The sequence below is a fragment of the Heptranchias perlo genome, chromosome 21 (assembly GCF_035084215.1).
Source record: "Heptranchias perlo isolate sHepPer1 chromosome 21, sHepPer1.hap1, whole genome shotgun sequence".
Taxonomy (NCBI): Eukaryota; Metazoa; Chordata; class Chondrichthyes; order Hexanchiformes; family Hexanchidae; genus Heptranchias; species Heptranchias perlo.
The window spans coordinates 45,522,069-45,544,135 of record NC_090345.1 but is presented as its reverse complement, the minus strand read 5'-3'; the positions used below and the strand labels follow the sequence as shown (position 1 = coordinate 45,544,135).

The 22,067-nt window shown below is 41.1% G+C and overlaps 1 protein-coding gene across 2 annotated transcripts in view; it reads left to right on the top strand.

Moving 5' to 3' along the window:
• Positions 1 to 22,067, top strand: part of jmjd1cb (jumonji domain containing 1Cb) — a 262,438-nt gene that overhangs the window by 172,492 nt on the left and 67,879 nt on the right. The window contains exons 1-2 of one of the 2 annotated variants that reach the window (XM_068002614.1): positions 5,405 to 5,496; positions 10,311 to 10,424. Coding sequence is in view for 1 of the 2 variants with exons in the window: in XM_068002613.1 (XP_067858714.1) it covers positions 10,311 to 10,424 (114 nt within the window). In the remaining variant the exon portion in view is untranslated. Of the gene's footprint in view, positions 1 to 5,404; positions 5,497 to 10,310; positions 10,425 to 22,067 lie in introns of those variants that run through there. The other variant, XM_068002613.1, reaches the window with a different exon arrangement.

Here is a 22,067-nt window from a genome sequence, read left to right as displayed (position 1 = left end):
AATGCCCAGCATGTTAATTAGCATCTGAAAGACCAAGAAAGATGAACATTTTAATGAACACTCATCAACCTTCCTTTATCAGATGCATTTTTAGTTTTTATCAGATTTCCAACATTTCATTTTGGCTTTATAACAACAACTTGCATTTATATAGTGTCTTTAACGCAGTAAAACATCCCAAGGTGCTTCACAGGAGCATTATCAAACAAAATTTGACACCGAACCACACTATTACAGAACATTTTGCGCCCCCCCCCCACACATTGCGATACATCTACTGTTGTGGCTCACGTTGAGAGCTAATAGTTTCCCCAATATAGTTAAGTATTTTGATTTCAAATCTCATGATTGCTTGTGACTTCAACTTCATTTACTTGAATTGGGAAGCCTTCACTAGGTCTCAGGCACACCACTAAATGGATTGTTGTATGAAAGCCAGTTTTCTAAAGGAGAACATTTTTTTTCCAGCTTGTTCTGCTTGAATTGTGCATCCACTACATGCTTGAACAACTGATTTTTACAAAGTTGATATTTATGATATCTTCAACTTTCCTTCTTTGCATTGTTATAGTAATGATAAAATACGAATAATTTTTTGTACACTCACTTTAAGAAATTATTTTCATAAAGCAATTGTTAGAATGTGAACTTTTACTGAATTCAAACATAAGTGAATCTACAGCATTAAAAACCAATAAACTTGCCCTAACATTGTTTTTAATGGGATTCTTAGCTTTCAAGACCTGTGTTGCTCAGTAGCAATTTTAGGTTGTACGGCCTATTTGAATAAATCCTGATTTTTATTGAAAAGTGTGGTGTATTCTCTCTGTTAACTCTTCCTTTTACTGGATTCTGGCAAACCTCCTGATACAGCAACACTTCATAACAGCTGTGGAATATGTTACAGTCAAATGCTACAGGTCGTTAGAATCAACAATAAAATTTATCTTAATGTATGAATTAATTAAATAATTATAGCAGATAATGTATTTCTCGCCATAAACAGGTTTGCCTGTGTTACTGCAGCAGAATTTAATTATGCACTATAGCTATAACCATGTGCGGGCAGTTTGCCAAATTTGTAATTGAAGGTCATGGATTGTTTGTTAAAACGGAGTACTGTGTGCTCTTGATCCCATGGAGGGCTGGTAGTGGCGTGCAGACAAAGAACGCTCTGTGTTTAGTTTTATGGTATGGAACCTCTGTCACACAATCTCTGCTCGTTTTTCAGCATGGACCAGATGGCTGTTTAAAAAGGGTCAAGTTATGCAGGATCGTCATGTGAATATGAGGATCAATTTTCAATAGAGACAGAATATTTCCTTCCTTCCACTTTGGACACCATTTTAGTTCAAGTTAATGTTTGGATCCTGCTATACATTCATGAATAAATGCAAATCTACAAGCATATCGGTACAAATAAAAAAAACTGCAAATATTGGAATTATTTAACATAAAAATATGCTGGAACTGGAGCAGGTCAGCCAGCATCTGTGGAGAGAACAGACAAATTTATACTTAGATATAACCATTCATCTGCTCCGATGAAATGTTAACTTGGCTGCTGTTTCCCCGGCTGCTGACTGGCCGGCTGCATCTTGCCGCATTTTCTGGTTTTGCATAATTTGTTGTTTGCACCCAAACTGTATCATGCAGTGACAACAGTAATTATTACTATACTCACTTAAATCCTCAAAAGGAGTTATGTTCAGTTGAATTGTAATTATGTTCGTTTCGGGAAACCAAGAACTTGGCCTTAAAAGTTGTACTGTACGAGGTAAAATTTGTGCAGTGACATCCACGCGTTGAAAACACTAACAATTGATGGCATAATTTGGGACCCCTTTCCCCCTGAACATACCATTTGAGTGATTTTTAAAAAGAAAAAAAACAGCTGGAAGTCTGAAACAAAAACAGAAAATTCACAGCATGTCGGTCAGCCTCTGTAAAGGGAAAAGACCGCCTAAAGGTCTCTTCAGAAGAGTCTGAGAAGTTAAAAAGGGTGTTTTTTGCAATGATACCAGCCGAAAGTTGTCAACGTTGACATTAATTTGGGCTTTGTCTGATGTAGCAAGTAACATATCTCTCTGAATGTCTCTTGGTTAGACAATGAGTAATCAGTAACATGACTCACACTGGAAGTGACTATGTTGCCACCTGTGACTAGGGTTTAGCTCGAAGCACCGCCCTTTTCCGCTTCGTTCGAGCTATCCGTACAAAGAGATCGACTAGAATTACCGTGCCTCTGAGCACTCGACTTCAGGAATTTCGACCAAATACAACTTATGGCACAGAGCAGTCTGTTTAATTTTCTGTTGCTTATTTTCGCTTATCTGTTTTGGACAGCTGGTTAGGCAGCCAATCCCAGCATAATGTTCGTGACCTAGATCTTTACAGTGAGTGCAACAGTTGCGGGGTTTCTCATTCGTTAACACTACGTAATGATGACAAAGGGAGATCAGTGATCCGCCTCTGCCCACTCCGCATTCAGGCTTGAGAGAGCGAGAACAGTCTGGTTCGAAGCAGAGGTACTCGCGATAGTTTTTCCAAAGATCCGATTCATAAAAAAATATATTATTTTGCAGTTTTAAGATATTGGGATTGTTAGATACCAAATCGCTGGAATGTAACACGCCGCCGTCAAGTGTTTTCGTTTCCCTTTGATTCAGAAATGGTTCACTGACCCCGCGAGTGAACATGTACTGATCGGAAGTCTATCATCCATAGCCTGAATCGGCCTGTGTATTCGTGGGCAGCTGGACTGTACTTTGGCTGCAGATGTGAGAGGAATTCCGTGGGACCATATAGGTTTTCGGATTTTTGTTCCCGTCTTGCATGGATTGGAGTGGGTCGTTAGGTGGGTAACATTAGTGCAACACCCTTATTTGAGACCGTGTTGAACAAAAATCTGCTTGGCGAGGCTGATTTACTTAACACTGCGCTGATGACCCTATACACACAACAGAATGAACTGTATTTAAATGCAGAATTCTTAATTAAATACTAAACAAAGTAAAAGGAGTGATCATGTTTAATATGTGAGAACTGATGAGATAAAGCAAAAGATGGAAGTACAATTTTCGAAACCAGCTTAAATTATTGAAGCGTAACCTCGATTTTTTTGCATGTGCTGACTGGGTGGGCAGCTGGACTTTGACATTCCAACATGTCTGCATAATGAGAGTGGATTGCTGTGACGAGGCTTGTTGATGAGTTGCAGTGGTGATACCTTTTATAATTTCTATCACTAGGTAGCATCCAAGAATATCTTCATTTTTACCAGACATAGATAAGTATTAACAACCACTACACAGCAAAGATAATTGTAACTTGTTTTTATTATACGGTATATTCAGGCAGTAAAAGTATCAATGTTTTTGTGTAATGAAAGGTTGTCTGGTAAATAGGTATTTCATGGATACGTTTTGCTGCTCTTCAGACGTGTGTAATTGACTACAATTTTATGTTAAATATGTCAATTATAGCAATGTTTATTTAACCTGATAAATACGTTTGACATTTAATAAGTGTCACTTGGTTGAAGCAGCTGATTTAAAAATGAAGTTCTTCTCAGTAAGAACTCATCTGTTTTGCTGTTTTCATGTGAATGGAATGTGGTACCGCACCAAGCCCAAAACAGGATACAGTTGTTGCAGACATTTCCGTAGTCGAAGTATCATGTAGGCTGCAAAGAATGCAGAAGTCTTGCAAATCTTAGTGTCTGGTTGGCTTAACATTACTGCACAGAGATGCATCCTGGGTAGAGTTCCATTAAGTTCTTACTTATTAATAGAACTGTGTGTAGGCAGGTTCAAACTCGGCCCAGTTATTCAACTTTTAGCAGCTGTGTTAGTTTCATGTATTTATAGGTTGGAAACATTTTCTTGTTTGTCATTTTACTGATGACCACCTTTATTGTTTCTATATAGTAGTTACTGTTTAATCTCACTCTGCATTTGTACAACCAGAACTGTACACCATTTTGACAGTTGTCAGATGGCAACCTGATATTTTCCCTTAGGCCATTGGCATCTTATTGAATGATACGGTTGCAAAGACATTGGATAGTTCAATTATGCTTGAATTATGTCAGCATTTCTTTACATTCTATTATACTCCCTTGTGAAATGTTTACTGTAAATTTGATGTACAACTCCGAACATTATCACAAAGGTTTTTTTGAACATGTACCCTTCTGAAGTATGGATATCTTAAGGTGTGGTCAACTGTGAAGGGTGTAGTATGGTGGAGGATACAGTTATGTCACTGCAACTGATTGTGGTGTAGCACATTATGACTCCTCACATAGCCTGTGCATTATGAAAATTGCAGTTTCTGATTGCCAATTTCACCTCTCGTTAAATATCTAAATGTTGGTAGAATATTTGCACTTCAATTCCCCTTGATGATGTCCAAGCTCTCTATCTAATTCAACTCATAAATATAATGCCCAATGTGGAAATGAGCCACTAAGGCAAGGCCCAGGTCAAATTCCCAGTTTGTGTTGAGATTGCCAGGTTGGCAGTAAGGGTAGAACAACTGGCCTTGAGATTCCAGGAGGGGGGAAATCATTTAGGCTACCCCGGCTAACTGTTACCCACTGACCTTTGGTTGAAAGTGCATATGTGCATGTCAACAATAACAACTTGTATTTACATAGGGCCTTTAACGTAGTAAGATCCCAAGACGCTTCATAGGAGAGATATCAAACAAAATTTGACACTGAACCACATAAGGAGATATTAGGACAGGTGACCAAAAGCTTGGTTAAAGAGGTGGGTTTTAAGGAGCATCTTAAAGGAAGAGAGAGAGGCGGAGAGGTTTAGGGAAGAAATTGCAGAGCTTAGGGCCTAGGCAATTGAGGTGAGGACAGGATGAAGCTTTACTGCCATACTTCCTCCCCCCAACTTGGCCGAGGTACTGGAGGGTGGCCAGAGCCTGTATGAGTCGGTATCTTTGAGAGGAGGTGGAAGAAGAACAATGTTGTTCTTTGTTTCTACTAATAATCATTCTACCAAATCATGAATACTAAAATAAGGTGCTCGAATCTGGATATGCAGGTTTTAAATGAAGGTGAACAATACATTTAAACAGTTTTCCCTGTTGATTTTGATGGAGCAGAATGACAGACCATTTGTTTAATGTTAAATTAAATTGTCCTGCTCCCTCTTGAGGAGATTTTAAAAAAAACAATAAGTTCAAAAACGCTCAGGAGAGCACACCATCAATTTGGCCAGTTTGCCTGGACTTTGCAGACCGTGAGGTTCAGGCATCAAATCATCATGGTGCTTCTACATTGATCATGTGCCGTTGGTACATTACCAGCCAGCAAATCAGCAACGTAAAACAGTCAAAACTCTGTGCTTTTAACAGTGTCCAGGACCCAACTTTTCACCTGTTACAAGAACTGCTGTTGGAGACAGTACAAAACATGGGCCCCTCTTTTATTGGCCCTTCAACAGACGCAGTGGGAATTGGTGGCACACTGTCAAAGAGGTAAGATACAGTTGTGGGTCTCCCACTGCTTGAGTGCTGCTGTACTGGTGCTATACAATCAACATAAGAGCACCTTTAGATGCAGTACTGAGCCATAGAAACTCAATCACTTATATTGATTTACATCGAATTTATGGCACAGAAACAGGCCATTCGGCCCAACTGGTCTGCGCCGGCGTTTATGCTCCACACGAGCATCCTCCCAACCCTCTTCAACTAACCCTATCAGCATACCCTTATATTCCTTTCTCCCTCATGTGCTTATCTAGCTTCCCCTTAAATGCATCTATGCTATTTGCCTCAACTACTCCTTGTGGTAGCGCATTCCGTATTCTTGCCACTCTTTCGGGAAAGAAGTTTCTCCTTAATTCCCTATTGGACTTATTAGTGACTATCTTATATTGATGACCTCCAGTTTTGGACTCCCCACAAGTGGAAACATTTTCTATACGTCTACCCTATCAAACCCTTTCATTATCTTAAAGACCTCTATCGGGTCACCCCTCAGCCATCTCTTTTCTGGAATAAAAGAGCCCCAGCGTGTTCATTCTTCCCTGATAGCTTTAATCTCTCAGTTTTGATATCATCCTTGTGAATCTATTTTGCACTTTCACCAATGCCTCTATATCGTTTTCATAATATGGAGACCAGAACTGTGCACAGTAATCCCAAGTGTGGTCCAACCAAGGTTCTATGCAAGATTAACATAACGTCTCTGCTTTTCAATTCTGTCCCTCTGGAAATGAACTCCAGCGCTTGGTTTGCTTTTTATAATGGCCTTATTAACCTGTGTCGCTACTTTGTGATTTGTGTATCTGTATACATGGCATACAGTCACAAATGTACAACCAGCTGAATGACAACTGTGCTATTTTGCTGCTGTATGAGATCCAGAAGGACTTTTATCATTTTTCAGTTTAATGAAGTTTTTTTGTGCTTTTATAAATTTCAGTTCAGTGCAGTGATTGTACTTTATCAGTAATTGCATGATGATTATTACATGGTGCTGTTTAAATTCCTCTAATGATTCTTGTATCATGCGCATTGTTTCCTAATTCACTGTCCTATGCTTGAGAACACAAGCTTTTGATACTTTAACATTCAAAGTTAAACCATTTCATTTACCTACAAGTAGCAAACAAACTGCACCTCATCACACTCGACCTAAATGTGTATTACGTTAGTCTATGAATACATCAAAGTGTGACTTATGCTAACTAAATCTCTCTACACTTGTACAACATTTTCAAAACACTACCTAAGAAAGGGATGTATTGTGTAAAAGAATCTTGTAAGAAAATCTTAAAATGCAGATCAGTCTGCAGCTATGGAGAAAACAGACAAGTTAATATTTCAGGTTCAATCCCTTCATCAGAACTGAAAGGGTCCATTCCTGTAACTTTAACTTGTGTGTTCTCTCCAACAATGATGACTGACCTGCTGAGACACTTCAGCATTTTCTGTTTTTTTTTTCCAGATTTCCAGCATCTGTAGTTTTTTGCTTTCTGTTTGTAAGAAAATCTCTGGGACCAGTTTCCGGGTATCCAACATGACATCACAGAGCCCACTGTTTGTGTTGTCCTGTTTTTGTACAATTTCAAGGACTAAGTCGTGATTTTCAAAGGTTGTTTTGAAGATAGAACAGATTTTCTGCTCATCAAAACGATTATAAACTGTATTTAGTGTAATTAAATTGTAATTCTCTTACTATAAGCTGGGCTGATCTCAGTCAGTATTACAAATAGCCTCAGCACCACTGCAGAGAAAAAGACCCAGGATTTCAGTTCCTGATCAGTGTATGAAGCTGAAAATTGAGAACAAGGCAGACCTTAGCTGTGATGCTGTATACAGTCAAATAGCCTGCTGACATGACTGTCGAGGCTCACACTTGAAGAATGGCCACTTGGACAAAATACCGGAAGATACTTTGAAACTGTATTCCAGCAAGAGTGCCTTCAGGAAAGATGGGGAGAAAATTGGGAGAATACAGACAAAAAAAAACTGACAGTAGCGAGAGATTAGATGACTTCTAGGTACAAGCTAGGTATAGATGGCATTCTTTATCCTAGTACTATGATACGTAGAGATGGTAGGATTGTGATATAATGACTGAAAAGGTTAGGATTGAAATTGAAGACAAATGCTGTGGCACTTTTGGACGCAGCTCTGTCTTCCTTGGGAGCAAGGAAAGGAGGAAGAAGTGGGACACACAGGACTTAATAATTCATCATCTTTATTTAAAGCAGAGAAAATTACTCTTAAATTAGATTTTCTTTTCCCTGTGGTTTTGTTTCCATATTATGCTGCACCAGCACTGTTATAGATTGTGCATTTAAATGAATAAAAATTCTGAAACCGATGACTAGCAGTAAAACCTAAAGGGAACGAGGGAAGGGCCATGGATATTGCTCAGTGTAGGTTCTGTCGCTCTCGGCTTTTTGATCTTTGTACGGAATTATCAAACTTCTGAAAGGTCGTGCTCGATGTCATTTTACTGATCGAGAAATAATATCTATTTGGTATAATGGTTCTTTGAATTAGTTTGTAAAGTGCACATTAGTGATACAAGGACATAACACTGTAATTATATACGGTCATCAACATGAAAAGGTATGTTATGTTTACTGATCAGATTACTGCAACCTCTTTCCACATTTTCAGTAAAGGCACCAGCATGCAGATGACCAATAATTGAGGAACTGATAATTTTTATAATAAATTTGATGTAGATCAAGGGAAAAATAAACATGTGCATACATTACTGCACAACTTGCCTAACCCAGTGCAGCAGACAGTAAAAGAGTTAGATTTCAGTTTGCAGAAACTGTCATCGGGCTGTTTATTGAAGAAAAAGCTGTTGGAACAAGCCTGAACCTTAAGCCCCACATCCTACCTTTCCATGGAACAGTTTGAAAAAGCTCCAGTGCTCTACGCTGTTGTGCTGCTAATTCTAAGTTCTTTTTTCTTCTCTTAAATTGATAGGAAAGTTTTACAGCATGTTAAGTGCTTAAAAAAAAAACCACTTGGGATGATATAAGCATTCCCCTGCTCTAATATTGCAGCTAGTAGTATTCTTCCTGTGCCTACCTCATTTTAAATCCCATAATGCCAGAACTTCTTCTGGACTCTGAATACTGGAGTTCTACTTACTGTGAATTGTAGTTCTTTTAACTCGTGCAAACAATCGGTAAAACAGAATACTATCTGATAACAGTGAACTGTATGTCCATCACTGGAATCTTATTTCCCACTTTATTTTACAGAAGTACTTCAGCTCAAGCAGTTTTGTAATATGCTGATGCTCCTGTCCCTATGAAACCCTTCCAATTTACGTTGCTGGGTGAATTACAGTACCAGTGGTGACAGAAAAACTATTGTGCATGCATAAGTTTGTATATAGTGCACTTATTTGAAAGTCACATTTCCATTTTTTTTTCTTTTGATGTTTGGGAATGGTCCAAAGAGACCAGCAAATAAACGTCCATTGCCATACGGTGATTTGCTGTCTTCTGGAGTCATTTAGTCTCTGAACTTTGGGCTGCATTGGTACTTGTGCTATACTGTAAAGGATGTATTTGTGACCTTATCAAAGATGATGCCATCAAACAGATTAAGCACTCTGAATCACCCCATTTTAATTATTTTGCCAAAGGCCAAGAATATTTTTTGTCGTGTCTGAATTGGCGTCCTCATTACCTTTTTAAAAAAGAGAGGTTTTGCTCTGGAGCATGTCGTCTTCCACCTATCCAGCAGGATGTTTTCAGCTCTATTGTTTAAATTCAAGTTGCAAAGGATCACAGGAATCTTTATTTTTAACCCTAGAGTACACATTTTTTGATTTAGCCAAAATCTCAAGAATTGTTTTAATGGAGCCTAGAGCTTTTCCTTAAAGTAGTTTGTTCAAATTCTGTGAGGTGGGCATTTTAAAGTTGATGTTGTGTTCGTCTATGTACTGAACATCCTCAATGTTCCAGTTTTTCTGATCCTGTGTGAAAAGTGCAAAATACATTGTTAATAGAATATAGGAAATTAAATGTGTGGGACTGGGAAGTACACCAAAAGGAAACATTAGTTTATTTTTCCCCTCCACGTGTTCCTACTTTTCCAAAGTCAATAATATGGTGATGTAAGAAACCAGTGCCCTTTGGCACTTTACCAAAATCACTGTGCAAGCCTGACTCATGAACTGAGGGCGAGTCCTGTCCAGACTCTGTTTTTATTTGTTTTGCTGCAGTCGCTTCTTAATGCCTCTTCGGACTGTGTACTACTTTGTATCAATGTTTTATGTCAGTTAGTAATTTGAGAGATTCATATTTTCTTTATATTATGGTTGTACTGCACCATAACTTAGTGGAATCTTGTTTTTATATCTTATTTTTGCTGCTACCATTTATGCATGTTTTTTGTAAAATTATTTTGTACATTTTTTAAGGATATGTCTTAGATTAGCATACTGTATTCCAGTCAAAAAGCAAAAATGACTACAGTTGAACTTTTATCATATGCTATCACTAATTTAGAAGTGGAGTCATCACTGTCTTTTTGGCTTTGTGCAGAATAAAATTAAGGACATTAGAATTAGATTAATTCATTTTGTGTATAGATGCAAGCTCTGAAGTTGAGCCAACTTGAAATCAGGAGATTTTGGATGCCATTGTGCATTTGATTGCTTTTTGCATTGTATTTTACTCAAGATGGCGGATCTGTGTTTTTTTCACTAGTTTCAGGATCTCTGACAAAAATGATATTCTAATTGCTCTGCGTTTAATCAGTCAAGCTTCAACTAAGTTATTTCCTTGTTTTTCTTTGTTTAGACATTCAAGTCTGTAGTGGGAAAGACTGTGCTTCATTTATTAATTGCAATAGAATCCTTTGTGGATAAACAACTGAATTTTGTACCTGGGGATAGTGCCTTCCAGCTCTACCAGGTAGGACAACAATTATTGTGACCAAAATTTTTGTAATGTTGAAAAATATTGTGTCTAAGCATGAAAAAATTCAACTTTTCTTTATGGAATATATGAAGCATTTTAGAAGTTTAGATTTAGTTAGAAAAATTCCAAAAAATCTACCTTGTAACGCCTATAACCCCTGATATCTTATTGAAGTATCTATGATTTGAGTAAGTCGAAGGGCTTATCGAGGCACCCTCCATTGCCTTCTTACCTAAAATAACCCCAACTGCCTCATCCTCCTTTTCCCCACCCAGCATGTCCACTGGGAGCTAACCTCACCAATCTCCTTTCCATCCTGCTCATCCTACCCATCACTGTCCCTTTGGACTCTGCCAGTGGAGCAACAATTGCCACCCGTCTCTGCATTTCCCACCAGAATGTCCATTTACTAGCAAACAAGGCCCTTGCCTTCCATGAATTAATTGTCGTTGATTGTATCGATGAAATTTTGACTGAAACATCACTCACAGCTGGCAACATCTTGTTCCTTGATGACTCCCTGCCCCACTATACTTTGCAGCCGCTTGTTCTGCCAAAACCACTATAGTGACGACAGTCTCTTCCCTCTACTTTCTCCATCAAGCATCTCACCATGTTCCACCCTTCTTAAATCTCCTTCACAATCTTTATTGCCTACTGTACCCCCCACCCCGATTTCTTCCTGAAAAATCCTCTCTCAGCTTGTGTTGTGAGAGACCTAACATCCTTGGTTACTTCAATCTCCATCTCAGCTTCCCTTTCCCTCTCTTTGAATTCACTGCCCTCCTGTCCTCAAATCTCTTCTATATAAACTCTCCTACCCATATTCTTGGCCACCTCCTTGACCATGCTATCTCCTTTGGCTGCTCTACTGCCGTGGTCTTGATCGTTTACAAGGTCATGCAACTACTTGTATCCCTCACCACCCATATCTGTCTACCCCCTTTCTGATGACACTTTTTTCTGTTTCTATTTCTGAGGAGAAAAGCTCTTCCCACATCACTTATAACTGCACTTTCATGCTGCTAACTGCTTAGCCTTTTACCCTCCCTTTGCAATGATATCTCTGCAGCTGTTGATTTTCTCAACCATTGCCCCCCCCATGTTAGATTGCCCTTAACCTCAGCAAAATCTTTATTCTCTCCCATCCCCAGTATGGCCCACTTCACTCTCTTAAATCCCAAGTTTCACAGACTTGAGTATGTCTAGTGCACAGCTGGCTTAGCCATTCATCATCAGATCTGGCTTGATCACATCAAGCTCCACCGCGCTTCATTCTCCTCTGTCAAACCCACCTGCTACTCTAGAATCATCCTGGAATGCAAAGATAACGCCAGGCTTCTATACTCCATGACCAACCATCTCCTTAAACTGCTCTCCCCTGCTCCTTCCACCCTCACCTGCCAACGTGCTAAGAGCTCATGGACTTCTTTGTCACTAAAATTGAGACTGTCCGTTAAGGTGCCTCTGCTCTTTCTCTGCTTCCCCTTTCCCACCAAACCAAACCTCCTGTTTGCTCCCATCCTAGCCCTGAACCTACCTTCATTTTCTACCGCACCCCCCCCCCCCCCCCCAAATTCCATCTCCGAACCGATCCCATCTATCAGATCCCCTCCTGCTCGATTGACCCTATTCCCATTAAACTGCTGCCATTATAACTGCCATTCCTGGCCCCATGCAGGTACTGTCCCACTCCCTTTCAAAACTTCCATTATCAAGTCCCTTCTCAAGAAATCCCACACCTTCTCTGTCCTTGCAAACCACTACCCCATCTCCAATCTCCCTTTCCTCTCAAGTCCTCGAACTTGTTGCCTTTTATATCTTTACCCATCTCTCCCACAACTCCCTGTTTGAATCCCTCAATCAGGGTTCTGCCCCTCGCACACTCTGCTTTTTATCTTACCATTATACCATCAAGTGCACAGAGGTTAAAGTTCACGTGCTTACACCGTGCAAATTAGTATTGAGGTCACATGCCCAATGACAGTGTCTGTTACTCATTTTTTATTTACTAATCAGAAATGCAATTAGCCACATGTGGCTAATGACTAATGTATTGGATAATGCTGCTTTAGAATAATAGGGCTCTAAATGCACTAGTGGAAGAATTTGCACACAGGTGATTGGAATGATAAGGCTACAATTGGACATGTATTACAGTTCAAAAAGAATGTATTGTTAAGATGATCTATTTGTTTCCATAAGTTATAACTCTGAAGCTCAAATGTGCTCCTTTTCAGAATGCTATTAAAGAAGGAAACAGCCCTACTTAAGATAGCAAATTTCTTTCAACTTGGCCCTCTTTTTATAGTCGTGAATTGCATTATTCTGTAATGTGCCTGACAGATATATTTGTAGTCCCGTCAATTGTGTCCAGTGATCTTAGGAGATCTGATTATTTGTGATAAATGTGTAACTGTTGATCTTACTGGTCCATCCCATAAGCAGGGGTCCATCATATGACAGATCTGGACAGGATCCCAGCACAGCGAACTGTCTCGGCATTGGGCCCCATTCCCTCGTTCTCACTCCTGAGCTTTAGGCCACCATTCTGCCTCTACATGACCCTGGACTTGCTCTATTTCTTGGCCAAAGGCTACTGATTTGCTTTCTTCTTAGCCTCAGATGGCTGATTCTTTTTATTTAAATGCTATCACTTTTTTTAAAAAAAAGACTTCCTGCAAGGTGCTAGTCAAGGGAAGGGAGTGGAAAAGTCAACAGAGCTTGCATCACATGTGAGTTAATCAAGAAAAGGAAACTCTAGAGGTCAGGGAGGAGGATCATGAGAACCTGGAAGAGGGGTAAAAGTGAAGTATAGGAAGCAAGAAAAAAGAAATGGCAGATTTCGATTAGGAAAGGAGAGAAATACAGAATAAGGAAGAGAGTACGGGAGAATGAAGAAGAGGGGTGAAAATTTTCGATTGAAGGAAGAGAGAAGGAATGCCAAGTTTTTAAAAAGAAACTGGATGAGGGTGTCTTATGCATGCTTGATAGGACATGAGTGACTGCAGCTGGTGGATACATGGACAGAATTTGCATTTCAGATGAGTAGGCGCAGCTGCGTGACTGGCAGGAACATCATGGCAGATCCACCCCTACAGCAGGGGTGAATAACCACGGCAACAAGACTACACCACAGCTTGGGATGGTAGGTTCATATTCACTGCCAGTGCTGTGGCCTGGAGACTAGAACTGTTTATTAGTGGCAGGTTGGGGAGCACAGCTTTGCAGAGTGTGTCCCTATCACAAAACACTACATCTCTCAGAACTATCAATGGTTCAGTTTGAACATGTGCTTTCTTGTTCATCTGGCGAGATTTAGTTTCACGTAGTGTATTGTGGTGTACCTTTTCTGTAAAAGAGAATTGTGTTAATTTTCCATGGTTCAAGGCTGGGGCTTCAGCCTCTGTTATGGCGCTTTTCTTGATATCTGATTTTTCAGTATGTAAACAGCTGAAGTGATATTCAGCATATAAACTGTAACCGTCAGAAAATAAATGCATGGTTAATGTGATGTGAAGGGTACTGCCTATAGCTTCATCAACTTTAGAAGAAGATTTCTCATTTAAGGGAAGATTTAAATATGTATGTACTAATGTTAAACTAGTAGAATTTTTTTTTCATTTCTAAGAGGAATTCAATCTTGTGGCATGTGGTAGGAAGGTTCTATGTGTGGGTTGCACAGGAGGTTGTTGAATTTTGCAATTACTTAACACTGAGCCAAAATTGCTGAAAGTCTGCCAAAAAGGAAAACATTATCTGAAGGACAGAACAAGCGGCAAGGTTTCTTAATAATAAACACTAAAATCTGCTTCGTAAGTTCCTTCAAGGACACTTTACATACGTGATTACTGATCATTAATTGTATGCTGAGATTTGTTTGAATGTTTGCTATTTCTTTGTACTCTTTGCTGTTTCAAAAAATCATAGGTCAATTTTAGTCAGGTGCTCCATTCCATTATGTCTTGTGTGTATAGCCGTTGACTTCATTTTGTGGTTAGTAAAACATAGTAACTTGTGAACCTCTGATTAATAGGTTAACCTTTCAGATCATAACTCATGATCCAAAATAATTCCATACTTCAGTTTGTTCAGCGATCATTTTAGATCCAGTGATCTCCCAAGAATTCATTATCAGTTTTTCTTTAGTATGGTATTCAGTAACTTGCTTTGCTGTAATATATCATTGACTAGATTTTAACATTTTGTTTTAAATGATTGAGCTGATATTCACCCCTACATGACTCCCACTAAGGTGACCACAGTTTAGTAATGGAATTATTCAGGGCATTATCTGAGTCTGGTTGCCACCAAATGTCTGATGGAGGGATTTTGGTAAAGTTGATTTTATTCAGTACCTTATCAGAGCCTGAGGATTCCCAAAGCACCATGCTATTCTTCAAAATATTCATCTGCAGTGGGATCTTTTACATTCATCTCAACAGGTAAATGTGGACCTTGGCTTAACATTAACATCCAAAAGGGATATCCCTGGAATAAATTCAGTGCAGCACTCCCTCAATACTGCACTGAAGTGCACAAGTCCTGCAGTGGGGCTTTAACCTTCAGGGCTGAAAGCCAAGCTGATATTATCTGACACTAGGTAATTCAAAAATTTATTGGTACATTGCTTACTGTTAAGGGCATTCATCAAGAAAATGAGCTGTGATGTTCATAACACAGGTAGATTTTTTTTTAAATTAAAATTAAATCTATCCACTGTTTCAGATGCTGCTCTGAGACTAAAATCAAGACAATGGCAAACTAGTTTAAAACAATCAATTGACAAACCTGATCTTAAAAGCCCTAATATAAGCCTAAGCCTGTTGTATGCAAAATGCAATTATGGTTTCTGCTGCACTTTCAAAACCCCAGGACTTCCTGTGATAACTCATCTGTGCCAGATTCATCAGAAGGAATGTAGGTTATGGGAAGTTTATACTATTCAGTTATTAAGTAAAATGTGTGAACAAAAATCGCATTCTTCTTCATGGCATCCTCCACACACAGTATAATTGGGCTGAGGTGTTCACATGCCACATGGGGAACGACCACACAGGATACCATTCCTTCAAGACATTTTTATATGAATAATGTAATGCATAGGAACAGGAGTAGGCCGTTTAGCCCCTCGAGCCTGTTCTGCCATTCATTAAGATCATGGCTGACCTGTGACCTAACTCCATATACCCGCTATAGCCCCATATCCATAAATACCTTGGTTAACAAAAATCTATCAATCTCTGATTTAAAATTAACAATTGAGCTAGCATCAACTGCCTTTTGCGGAAGAGAGTTCCACCCTTTGTATGTAGAAGTGTTTCCTAACTTCACTCCTGAATGTCCCCTAGTCCTAGACTCCCCAACCAGTGGAAATAGTTCGTCTCTATCTACTCTATCAGTTATCATAGAATATCTTGAAAACTTCAATCAAATCACCCCTTAATCTTCTAAATTCCAGGGAATACAACCCTAGTTTGTGTAATCTCTCCTCGTAATTTAACCCTTGGAGTCCAGGTATCATTCCAGTAAATTTGCGCTGCACTCCCTCCAAGGCCAAAAAAGCCTTTCTAAGGTGCGGTGCCCAGAACTGAACACAATACTCCAGGTGTGGTCTAAGCAGGGCTCTGTGTAGTTGTAGCATAACTTTTGCCCCCTTGAATTCCAGTCCTCTAGATATAAAGGCCAACATTCCATTAACCTTTTTGATTATTTTCTGTATCTGTCCATGACATTTTAATGATCTATGTACATGGACCCTTAAGTCTCTTTGGCCCTCCAATGTTTCGATCTTTTCACCATTTAGAAAGTACTCTGATCTATCCTTTTTACTGCAGATATGTTTGCCCAGGACATTCTCACTGTCCACAAACTCCCACATACTGCAGTCCAGACACACAACCTGCTCTGCCATATCTTAGTCTATATTTATTTATAGATAATTACTTTTTGGTCTGTTTTGGTTTTTTTTGCTTTTTAAAAAAATATTAGCACCTCTTTCCCCCTCGACACCTAATCCCCACTCTCATCAAATTCTCAAGTTCCCACCCAGTATACAGTCCACTATGTTCACGATGCACTCTTTGCTTCATCAGATAATCTCCTCTGAACCTTTCTCTTTCTTGATACAAAGATTGTTGTGCCATGTGAGGAGTCCACTTTGCTTTTTCCCTGAGACTGGAAATCATTCCAGTGGGGTTCCACAGGGCTCAGTGCTAGGTTCATTGCTTTTTGTAGTACATATCAATAAATTGGACTTAAATGTAGGGGGCATGATTAAGAAGTTTGCAGATGATACAAAAGTTGACCGTGTGGTTCATAGTGAGGAAGAAAGCTGTAGACTGCCGGAAGATATCAATTGACTGGTCAGGTGGGCAGAAAAGTGATAAATGGAATTCAATCCGGAGAAATGTAAGGTAATGCATTTGGAGATGGCAAACAAGGCAAGGGAATACATGATTATTGGTAGGATACTGAAAAATGTGGAGGAACAGGAGGGCCTTGGAGTGCATGTCCACAGATCCCTGAACATAGCTTTTTTTTTGTTCATGGGATGTGGGCGTTGCTGGCAAGGCCAGCATTTATTGCCCATCCCTAATTGCCCTTGAGAAGGTGGTGGTGAGCCGCCTTCTTGAACCGCTGCAGTCCGTGTGGTGAAGGTTCTCCCACAGTGCTATTAGGAAGGGAGTTCCAAGATTTTGACCCAGCGACGATGAAGGAACGGCGATATATTTCCAAGTCAGGATGGTGTGTGACTTGGAGGGGAACGTGCAGGTGGTGTTGTTCCCATGCACCTACTGCCCTTGTCCTTCTAGGTGGTAGAGGTCACAAGTTTGGGAGGTGCTGTCGAAGAAGCCTTGGCGAGTTGCTGCAGTGCATCCTGTGGATGGTACACATTGCAGCCACAGTGCGCCGGTGGTGAAGGGAGTGAATGTTTAAGCTGGTGGATGGGGTGCCAATCAAGCGGGCTGCTTTGTCCTGGATGGTGTCGAGCTTCTTGAGTGTTGTAGGAGCTGCACTCATCCAGGCAAGTGGAGAGTATTCCACTGCCCTGAGGACACTGCCCTGAGGAACTCCTGCAGCAATGTCCTGGGGCTGAGGTGATTGGCCTCCAACAACCACTACCATCTTCCTTTGTGCTAGGTCTGACTCCAGCCACTGGACAGTTTTCCCCCTGATTCCCATTGACTTCAATTTTACTAGGGCTCCTTTGTGTCACACTCAGTCAAATGCTGCCTTGATGTCAAGGGCAGTCACTCTCACCTCACCTCTGGAATTCAGCTCTTTTGTCCATGTTTGGACCAAGGCTGTAATGAGGTCTGGAGCCGAGTGGTCCTGGCGGAACCCAAACTGAGTATTGGTGAGTAAGTGCTACTTGATAGCACTATCGACGACACCTTCCGTCACTTTGCTGATGATTGAGAGTGGACTGATGGGATGGTAATTGCAGGATTGGGTTTGTCCTGCTTTTTGTGGACAGGACATCCCTGGGCAATTTTCCACATTGTTGGGTAGATGCCAGTTTTGTAGCTGTACTGGAACAGCTTGGCGAGAGGTGCGGCTAGTTCTGGTGCGCAAGTCTTCAGCACAACAGCCGGGATGTTGTCGGGGCCCATAGCCTTTGCTGTATCCAGTGCACTCAGCCGTTTCTTGATATCACGTGGAGTGAATCGAATTGGCTGAAGACTGGCTTCTGTGATGGTGGGGGTATCGGGAGGAGGCCGAGATGGATCATTCACTCAGCACTTCTGGCTGAAGATGGTTGCAAACGCTTCAGCCTTGTCTTTTGCGCTCACGTGCTGGACTCTGCCATCATTGAGGATGGGGATATTTACAGAGCCTCCTCCTCCCGTTAGTTGTTTAATTGTCCACTACCATTCATGACTGGATGTGGCAGGACTGCAGAGCTTTGATCTGATCCGTTGGTTGTGGAATCGCTTAGCTCTGTCTATAGCATGTTGCTTCCGCTGTTTAGCATGCATGTAGTCCTGTGTTGTAGCTTCACCAGGTTGGCACCTCATTTTTAGTTACGCCTGGTGCTGCTCTTGGCATGCTCTTCTACACTCCTCATTGAACCAGGGTTGATCCCCTGGCTTGTTGGTAATGGTAGAGTGAGGAATATGCCGGGCCGTGAGGTTACAGATTGTGGTGGAATACAATTCTGCTGCTGCTGATGGCCCACAGCACATCATGGATGCCCAGTTTTGAGCTGCTAGATCTGTTATGAATCTATCCCATTTAGCACAGTGGTAATGCCACACTACACGTTGGATGGTATCCTCAGTGTGAAGATGGGACTTCGTCTCCACGAGGACTGTGCGGTGGTCACTCCTACCAATACTGTCATGGACGGATACATTTGCGACAGGTAGATTGGTGAGGACGAGTTCAAGTAAGTTTTTCCCTCGTGTTGGTTCGCTTCCCACCTGCCGCAGGCCCAGTCTGGCAGCTATGTCCTTCAGGACTCGGCCAGCTTGGTCAGTAGTGGTGCTACCTAGCCACTCTTGGTGATGGACATTGAAGTCCCCCACCCAGAGTACATTCTGGGCAGGTAGATACGGTGATTAAAAAGGCATACAGGATACTTTATTAGTCGAGGCATGGCATATAAGAGCAGGGAGGTTATGCTCGAACTGTATAAAACACTAGTTAGGCCACAACTGGAATACTGCGTATAGTTCTGGTCACCACATTACAGGAAAGTTGTGATTGCACTAGAGAGGGTACAGAAGAGATTTATGAGGAAGTTGCCAGGACTGGAGAATTTTAGCTATGTGGAAAGATTGGATAGGCTGGGGTTATTCCCTTTGGAACAGAGGAGGCTGAGGGGAGATTTAATTGAGGTGTATAAAATTATGAGGGTCCTAGATAGAGTGGATAGGAAGGGCCTACTTCCCTTAGCAGAGAGGTCAAAAACCAGGGGGTATAGATTTAAAGTAATTGGTAGAAGGATTAGAGGGGAGTTGAGGAGAATTTTTTTCACCCAGACGGTGGTGGGAGTCTGGAACACTCTGCCTGAAAGGGTGGCAGAGATTGAAACCCTCATCACATTTAAAAAGTACTTGGATATGCACTAGAAGTTCCGCAACCTGCAAGGCAACAGACCAAGAGCTGGAAAGTGGGATTAGGCTGGATGGCTCTTTTTTGGCTTGCAGACACGATTGGCCGAATGGCTGCCTTCTGTGCCGTAAATTTCTATGATTTTAGTATCTCATTTTGTCAGTTTTGCAAGGCTTTTGGATTTAAGTAATGCTCTTAAAAATAGCAGTGCTTTCACCAGTTGCTGACATAGCTGGTGCTTATGCTGTATGTTGTCAAATGACAGCTTAGAGCTTGTAAAATCTATTTCGGAATCTTTGTCTCTGCCCACTAGAACTGCCTGTGAAAGCTAGAATTAATTATTTAGGACCATGTGTGCTCTAGGAGCCAGGCAAGCCAGACTTAAGCTTCCACTCAGTACTGCTTTCCTCTGTGATCCTGTTCAGAAATGGTCAGTTTTGACAGTGCAGGGCCCAGAGAGGGCCTAAGATGTGTTGTCATAAATAGGTGCAAGTTCGGTCCCTATTTCCACTGAGGCATTCAACAGCTTTAACTCCATGGGGGCCCATGCCTGAATGTAGCCAATGAGAAATCTCTGCTTGGGGCCGAGTTGGTGCACAGATCTCAGCAGGTCCATCACCATCTGGAAAGATAGATTAACATTTCAATTAGAGACTCTTCATTGGAACTCAGCTGTCTGACTGAAACTTCAACTTATTTTTTCTCTTTTCAGATACCAATTAACCTAGTGTGTATTTCCAGCATACTATACAGATTGGATAGGGTCGTGTAGTGGTTATGCACTAGACTAGCAACCTACCATGGCAAGATGTTAAATTGTATTAAATAAATCTAGTAATTTATGGGCTAACAGCAGGAAAAGTCATTAAAAAAGCCATAAAACCCAACTGGTTCACTAATGTCCTTCAAGGAAGGTAACCTGCCACCCCTGCCCGGGTTACACATGTGACTCCAGTCCCATAATGTATGGTTGTCACTTAATGCACTCTGAAGTGGCCTAGCAAGTCATTCAGTTGTAAAACAGTTGCTACAGAATAGAATCATGAGGTCCATCCAATATTTCTATCAGCAATGATCCAAACACTGATCAGGACAAGACTTGGGCATCCAGCCCCAGTCAACCCTGCAATATCTTGCTCACTAACATCTGGGAACTGGCATCCAAGTTAGGAAAATTGTGTCTCAAACTAGTCAAGCAACTCACAAAATTATATCCATCAGCCAACATCCTAGACTCCTCTATCACCGTCCTTGTGAATGCTCTGTTCCATGAGCAGGATAGACCCACTAGAGATGGGGCCACAGTGGTATATGTTCAGGTGAGCATGGCCCTGGGAATCCTTAACATTGGCTCTGGACCACGTGAAGTCTCATGACTTCAGGCCAAATAAGGCTAAGGAAACCTCCTGCTATTTACCTCCTACGTACCCCGATCAACTGATGAACCTGTACTCCTCCATGTTGACTATTACTTGAAGGAAGCACTGAAGGAAGTAAGAGCACAGAATGTATCAGGTGGTAATTTTAATGTTCACCACCAACCAAACTGAAGGTCTATCTGCCAGACTGGGCCTACGGCAGGTGGTGAGTAAACTGATACAAGGGAATGAGCTGCTTGACTTTGTCCTCACCAACCCATCTATCATAGACACGTCTGTCCACGATGGCAATGGTGGAGAGACTGGAGTAGCTGGGGTTGTTCTTAGAATAGAGAAGGTTAAGGGGAGATTTGATATCGGTGTTCAAAATCATGAACGGTTTTGATAAATAAGGAGAAACCGTTTCCAGTGTCAGAAGGGTCAGTAACCAGAAGACACAGATTTAAGCTGATCGGCAAAAAAGCCAGGGGCGACGCGAGGAAACATTTTTTTACACAGTGAATTGTATTGCTCTGGAATGCACTACCTGAAAGGGTGTTGGAAGCAGATTCAATAGTAACTTTCAAAAGGGAATTGGATAAATACTTGAATGGAAAAAATTTACAGGGCTATGGGGAAAGAGCAGAGGAATGGGACTAATTGGATAGTTCTTTCAAAGAGCCGGCACAGGCAAGATGGGCCAAATGGCCGCCTCCTGTGCTGAACCTACTATGATACTTTGAGTGACCACTGCACAGTCCTTGCAAAGACCAAGTTTCTTCATCATGGTGAGGCACTTTCCATTGTGTAGTGCAGCACTGTCATTGTGCTAAGGGACAGACTAATAAACATTTAGCAGCCAAAACTTGGCACTATGGGCCGTCAGGAGGAGCAGAAATGTATACCACCACAATCTGCAATCTCATGGCCTAACACGCCTCTCCGTCCTCAATCACTATCAAGCCAGGAGACCATCCCTGGACCAACTCCCAATGGGGAGTGTAGAAAAGCATGCCAGAAACAACACCTGGCTTATCTCAAAATGAGGCACCATTCTAGTGAATTTACAGCAAAGAGCTGCCTGCATGTTAAACCTCAAAAGCAACAGGTTATAGACAAGAGGTCCCACAACCAATGGATCAGAGCAAAGCTTTAACCATATCACATTCAGTCGGGAATGGTGGTGAACAGTTGGGCAGCTCAACTATGACAGAGCCCA